This window comes from Mesoplodon bidens, assembly GCF_964165515.1.
Source record: "Mesoplodon bidens genome assembly, chromosome: 1".
In the NCBI taxonomy this organism is placed as follows: domain Eukaryota; kingdom Metazoa; phylum Chordata; class Mammalia; order Artiodactyla; family Ziphiidae; genus Mesoplodon; species Mesoplodon bidens.
In genome coordinates this window covers 51105160-51111539 of record NC_138176.1, presented here as the reverse complement: position 1 = coordinate 51111539, position 6380 = coordinate 51105160, and the positions used below count along the sequence as shown (strand labels likewise).

Genomic DNA, 6380 nt, shown 5'->3' with positions numbered 1-6380 from the left:
TAGCCAACTGATACAAGCAACTTTTCTCCTTTTAGCTTCATCAGCCTCCCAAGAAGGTTGTGTAACTTGTGTCATCAAATTCCCTGTATAAAATCACTCTTTTTTTTTTTTTTTTTTTTTTTTTTTTGCAGTATGTGGGCCTCTCACTGTGTGGCCTCTCCCGTTGCGGAGCACAGGCTCCGGACGCGCAGGCTCAGTGGCCACGGCTCATGGGCCTAGCTGCTCTGTGGCATGTGGGATCTTCCCGGACCGGGGCACGAACCCGTGTCCCCTGCATCGGCAGGTGGACTCTCAACCACTGTGCCACCAGGGAAGCCCCCTAAAATCACTCTTTGCTAAGAATTCTTTTTCTGGGAGAAGAAATCTGAGAAAATAATTATTCTTCTGCTTGAATCAGAGTTATGTTCATTGCTGAGAACAACTAGAAAACCTGAATAAAATACAGAAAACTTCTTTGCTGAAGAGCTGCCAAGTCGACAAACATTTGATGGGCCATGATCTCAGAAGAAGGAAAACACAAGGAGATGAGCTGACGTTCTGTGAACCACATTTCCCTTCAGGAAACTTGCTGATTCTAGTTAAGAGGCTGAGCATTTGGACAGAGGTCCATGGCTAAGAGGCAGAAAAGGCAGCAGAGGCTCTGGAGCTGGAGAGACAAGACACTGGAGATTGGGGTTGCCAAGGCAGCTGGGGCTGTAGGGGCCAAGATGTCAGATAAAAGGGAGACACAGAAAAGGAATTCTAGGGAATTCCATGGCGGTCCAGTGGTTAGGACTTGGCACTTTCACTGCGGTGGCCCAGGTTCATCCACCATTCTGGGAACTAAGATCCTGGAAGGCATGCTGCATGGCCGAAAAAAAAAAAAAAAAGAAAGAAGAGAAAAAGAAGTTCTGAAATGTGAATAACATTTTAAAGCCGTTGAAAGAAAAGGAAATGTCAACCTAGAATTCTATATTCACAAAAGTTTTTGGTGGATTTCTTAGGATTTTCTATATACAAAACCATGTCATCTGCAAATAAATATAGTTTTACTTCTTCCTTCATGATCTGGATGCCTTTTATTTCCTTTTCTTGTCCAGTTACCCAGCCACTGCAATTTGGCAAGAGATAAAGAAGGCATAAAGATTGGAAAGGAAGAAGTAAAACTATCATTCACAGAGAAAGTACAAAGAATCTACAGAGAAACTATTACAAGTGACTTGAGCAAGGCCACTCACTAGATACAAAGTCAACATACAAAAATCAATAGAATCTCTCTATATTGGAAACAAACAAATATAAAACACCTAAGAATAAATCCAAGAAAAGAGGTACAAAAACACGTTCCTGAAAACCACAAAACACGTTTAAGGAAACTTGCAAAAAGACTTAAAGAAATAGAGGGATACACCATGTTAATGGGTTGAAGATTCAACATTGTAAAGATACCAAGTGGCCACCAAACTGATCTATATACTCCATGAAGAATCCAACCAAATTCTAGCACTTTTTTGGTGTGGAAATTGAGAAGCTGGTTCTAAATGTTTTATGGAATGCCAAGGGCTTCATTCTGCTGAGGTCACCTTGTGGACAGTATCGAGATAGCCCAGGCTGGCTGTTGTCTCTGGTCCATGGGAGGCACTTGTGATTCTTTACCCTGACTGCATCTGTAGACGGGGGCCAGTCCAGGATATCACCCCCACCTCCCCATCAGAGCAGAGAGCCTGCCTGTCTCTTGCCATTGAGATTTTTCTACTGTGAGTAGGCCATACCCGTCCATTCTGTCCTGCAAAGGGAAAACTTACCAACTTTTCCAAGTGGCCCTGGAAAGGTCACTGACAGGCATGAACCTCCCCTTGAAATGTGGAGGTGGTTGGCACCTATGGTTTCATGACCCCAGGTGAAAGGGGAACAGTTCCATTTTAGTAGCTGGCTATACAAACACACAGAGAATGCCTATTATGTGTGTGCTACAGCACTATTAGAAATTCCTGGAGTGTGGACTACATTAAAAATGTACCCGTGAAATAAGTGAGGAAAAGCAAACACAAGGTATTCTGTGCGTATGGACCACTGCCAGCAAAGCTTATATTTGTGCATCGACACACAATGGAGATGAAGTCAAAGAGGCACAAACCGACGTCAACATTCACTACTTGCTTTTGCAGAAGTTGCTTCACTGCCTAAGAAAAGAGAAGATTCTCTTTTAAGTGTTGTTCTAATTACACAGTAACGAGGCTTGAATCTGCAAGTTTAGTAGCATTTGGGTGAAAATACAAACTGACTGATAAATAACAGTGACAAGCACAAGGGCTGCCGGTGACCTTGAGTACATCTTCACGGGAAGTTGAGGGAACTTCCATCTTAATGAAGTTTACACCGACACCTACCACAACACAATACTCATAATGGAACTGCTAGGTTTACGGGAAAAGCTTTCAGCCCTATGGGCTATGCTTTGGCCACATGCTTTCACCATTTCATGCCCAAAGTGAGAGCCCCAGGAGCGGACGCCCAGAACCCGTCCACCACTTGGTACCTGGGAGGGCTGCTTTCTCCTGCAGGTGTGAAGCGAGTGAGTCGCGATCCCCAGGAGCCTTTTCTCCCAAGCCGTGCTGCCCAGGCATCCTGGGGACTGTTCCGCACCTACATGCCGATCCAGTTTCTCAGACTGTGCTATTTATTGTGGACCAACCGAAATAACCGCTTTGGGCAGTTCATTTTCTCCAGGCAGAAGGCAGAGAAACCACAGAGGAAAAAAGTGGAGGCTGAGCATCAACACATCATCAGTTTTCCAAGTTTCCCTGGCACTCCACGCAACATGCACAGCCATGCTTTCACTCTAGAGAGTATTTCTTCCCAATGCCTGAGATTCCGGTCCAATTCGAGACTGGGATGACCAGGAGCCAGGATTCCAAGCCCAGGCAGCCCCACGGGTAAAGAAGGATGGAATGAGTCGGGAGGGCCTCTCGTGCTGGTGAGATGTAACCCAGCAGCCGCAACACTGCCCTGGCCGGGGCTCTCTTGTCGTCTCTTCTCTCCTGCACATCGGCACTCGTGATCCCCCGGCTCGGGCTGGTCCTGCAGCCCAGTGAGAATGCTGGATGCAGCGTCCAGGCCTGTGGCTGTCAGGCATGGCCGTGGGGAGATAGGGCTCCTGGAGCAGACCCGAGGTCCCTGCCCGGGTCAGGGCTCAGTGGTGCAGCAAAGCGCGTGCCAGCGCCTCACCAGCTCCTTGGGTTTGCTAAGCATCTCGTTCCAGTGCTCCAGCTCTTTGCCGCGGGTGTACATGTGCGGGCCCACCACCACCCGGCCCAGCTCGTGGCTCCCTGTTGGGGGGCGGGGTGGGAGAACACTGTCATTCTCTGGAGCCCAGAAGCCACATGACCTCAGCCATCCCCAGTGCCTTCCCTCTCTCTCTCTCACTCCTCCCCTCGAAGGAAGTAGCCAGCCCCCTCCCTCTTTAACAGCCTCCAAAGAAGTCTTGACTTTGATCTGGAGTGGCAGCTGGCAGGGGAAGGGAGCCCAGGTGGAGAGCCTGCCTTTCCGTTGGGGCACCCACTCTGCCCCCACCCTCCCGGTGGGCCGTCAAACCTGCCTCACATCAAAGAGCCGAGGGAGGAAGGGGCCCCTCCAGAAGGAAGCCCTCTTCCATCAGCCTACTTGTATATTCAGGGGGAGTATCCAACAATGATTTTCACCCACCAACTACCACAGTGGAGAAGGGGCTTAAGCTCTGGCCCATGAGACCAGCTGGCCCGACAGCTCTCCCTCAGTGACAGTGGACACTGGGGTGGGGGGCAGTATGGGAGAGCAGCCTGGGATAACTCCACCCTCTCATCCGCACCAAACCTTACCCAGGACCCTCAAGACTTGTACAGAAGGCATGAGCAACACAAGGGCACATAAAGACCCACGGCACCAGGTCATTGGGCTGGTGGCAGGTAGCTGTGCCGTCTCACAACCTCTCTGGTGATTTGCCCCAGGAGGCAGTTAAAGGATGCTCCTTTAACCTCTTTCTAGGGTGCTATGGACAATCAAACCAGAGTAAAGCTGGGTGTGAATCCCAGCTCTCTCACTAGCAAGCTCCGTGTTCTTGGGCAAATATCTCAGTCTCTCTGAGCGCTAGTTTCCTTAGGTGGAGAACAGAAACCATACAGCTCCCTCCAAAGGGTCCGTGCTTCCTGAATGCACAGCAGCTCCTCCTTTGCCCATTGCCCCCACGGCCTGAGGGTAAGGGAGCAGCCTTACTGTCCCCTTCGGCCCTCTGCAGCACTGTCAGGCTGAGGCTCGCCGTGTCCAGCTCGGCAGGGTCGGCCTTGAAGCTGAAGGTCTCGCTGTACACAGGGTTGGCGGAGCCCAGCACAGCCGAAGTCTTCTTGCACTTGACAAACTTGTTGTGGTTCATCAGAGACACCTTGACAAGCACACCTGGGGGGCAGTGCAGACTGCGGGCTAGGAGGGGCGAGCAGGGGCCCAGCCTCCAGCCTGTGGGAGGTCCGGCTGGGAGGGCACATGCCCCGCCTGGGCGCCAGGACCCCATTACTCACAGCTGCTGCAGCCAAAGGGCGTTACAAGAGGAAACGGGGTTGATTAGTGTACTGCCTGCAGCCGGGGAAACGCTCGGCTCCCTTCCTATTCTCCCTGTCTCCTGAACGCACGCACCCACGGCTCGGCTGGCCTTTGTTCCTGGAACCTGGCACCACACTCCCATCCCTCCCCACAGGGGGCGGGTCCTGCCTGCCGGGTGCTCAGGCCTCCTGGGGCCCCTAAACACCTTCTCCTTCAGAGGCCAAGTTTTTTTGGGGGGAGGCTTAGATGGGTTTTGGATCCGCAGTGGAGGGTTGAATGGCCGCTTGCTTACAGTGAGCCAGAGGCAGAGACGCATGGGGGAAGACAACCATCCACGGTGTGGCTGGGGGGCTCACTGTGGGGCGGGACATGCAGGGTGAGCCCGAGCAGGGCTCCTGTGCCCCCAGCTCCCGGGCTCCGGTTGAGTGATCAGCTCTGCATGCAGGGGTGCCCCCGCCACCCCCAGCTCCCGGGGCAGGGGGGCTCAGGGCCTCGTCCTGGAGGAACTGGAACCTTCGCAGAAGGGCGGGGCAGAGTCAGGCAGCGCAGGCAAGAAGCCAAGACACCGCTTTGGGAAAAGGGAAGGACAAACTTGGTCTCAGGTGTCTTAGGGGTCTTGATGGAGGCCAAGGAGATGCAGCCCTGGGATTCACATAACGAAGCAGCTTCTCACGCCCCAGCTGTGCAGAGTGGGAGGGCGTGGCTCTGGAGGCAGTGATGCTCCTGGCAGCATATGCGAGCAGAAGCTGGACAGCGGGGGTGAGGGTCCTAAGCTCACGGGGTGGGCCCTGCCCCAGGGCGAAGGCTTACCGACAAAGCTCGCGTCCTCCTGGAGTCGGAGGCCCTTGGCTCGCAGCACGATCACCGTGAGGCGGCTCAGGCAGTCGTTGTAGCTGAGGCAGAACTGGAGGTCGCCAAACTTAGAGGGAGGCTGGAGAGGCCGAGAGGAAAGCACCCGTCACCCTGGTAGGTACTGGAGGCCCCCACGCCCTCCTCCTTCCTCCTGGCAGGCAGGCCCTGGGTACTCCGTGACATAGCCACACTCCGTCCTGGAAGCCCACCCACCATTTTACAGATGGGGAAACTGAGGTCTGGGGAGTTGAAGGGGCACGCTGAAGGTCACACAGTAGTAAGGACCAGAGCTGAGGATTCAAACCCAGGTCTGGGGGATTCCAAGGCCTATTCTGAGCCACCCGGACCCTCACTGGGGGTTGGGGGAAGAGTAGGTAGTTTCCTTGGCTGGTCCATTTGGGGTGTCATCTTTCACAGCTGTCTGATCTGGATGGGAATCCAAACGTGGATTTTTCAGGATGTTCCAGGTAATCTGACCTCCAGGGCAAAAGAGGCTCAGGCACCCCTCCCTGCCCAGGCTCCACACACCCTCCTTGTCCCACGCAGCTCCGGCCCGGGCCCACCATGCTGAGTCACACTTGTAGGGGTGGTGGGCAGTATGCTGAGGGCTGACACTGGCCAGCAGGTGCTGGGCCACACCTGCTGGCTGTCCACGGTAGTCTGACACATGGTGGCATATGTCTGGTGACCCTGACCTTTACCTCCAGGCTCTCAGCCTCCAGGTCTCTCCAGATGATGCGCCGACCGTCGCCCACCAGGGTCTCCTTCTTCAGGGGGAACAGCACCTGGCCCAGGAGCTGGTGCTTCCTCTGCCTGTCCACGTGGTACACCGAGAACCTCAGCACCCTCTGGGTGACACTCTTGCTGGACACCTGAGGGAGATGAGGGCCCGGCTGGGCTCAGGTGTGGGGTCAGGGGATGGGATGGCGTGGTATGTTCTGGACACAGGATCCTTCCATGAGGGGTGTCTCAACCAG

General features: G+C 53.7%; 1 protein-coding gene across 1 annotated transcript; it reads right to left on the bottom strand.

Annotated features, from left to right (window-relative positions):
• Window positions 1-401: 401 nt before the first annotated feature.
• Window positions 402-6072, bottom strand: LOC308624935 (synaptotagmin-15-like; the record flags this gene model as incomplete). The annotated part of the gene is made up of 4 exons (XM_081248766.1): window positions 402-3308; window positions 4231-4467; window positions 5362-5482; window positions 5932-6072. 4 exons carry the CDS (start codon window positions 6070-6072, stop codon window positions 3166-3168), a joined length of 642 nt encoding a protein of 213 aa, XP_081104892.1. The 3' UTR covers window positions 402-3165.
• Between the last annotated feature and the right edge of the window lie 308 nt (window positions 6073-6380).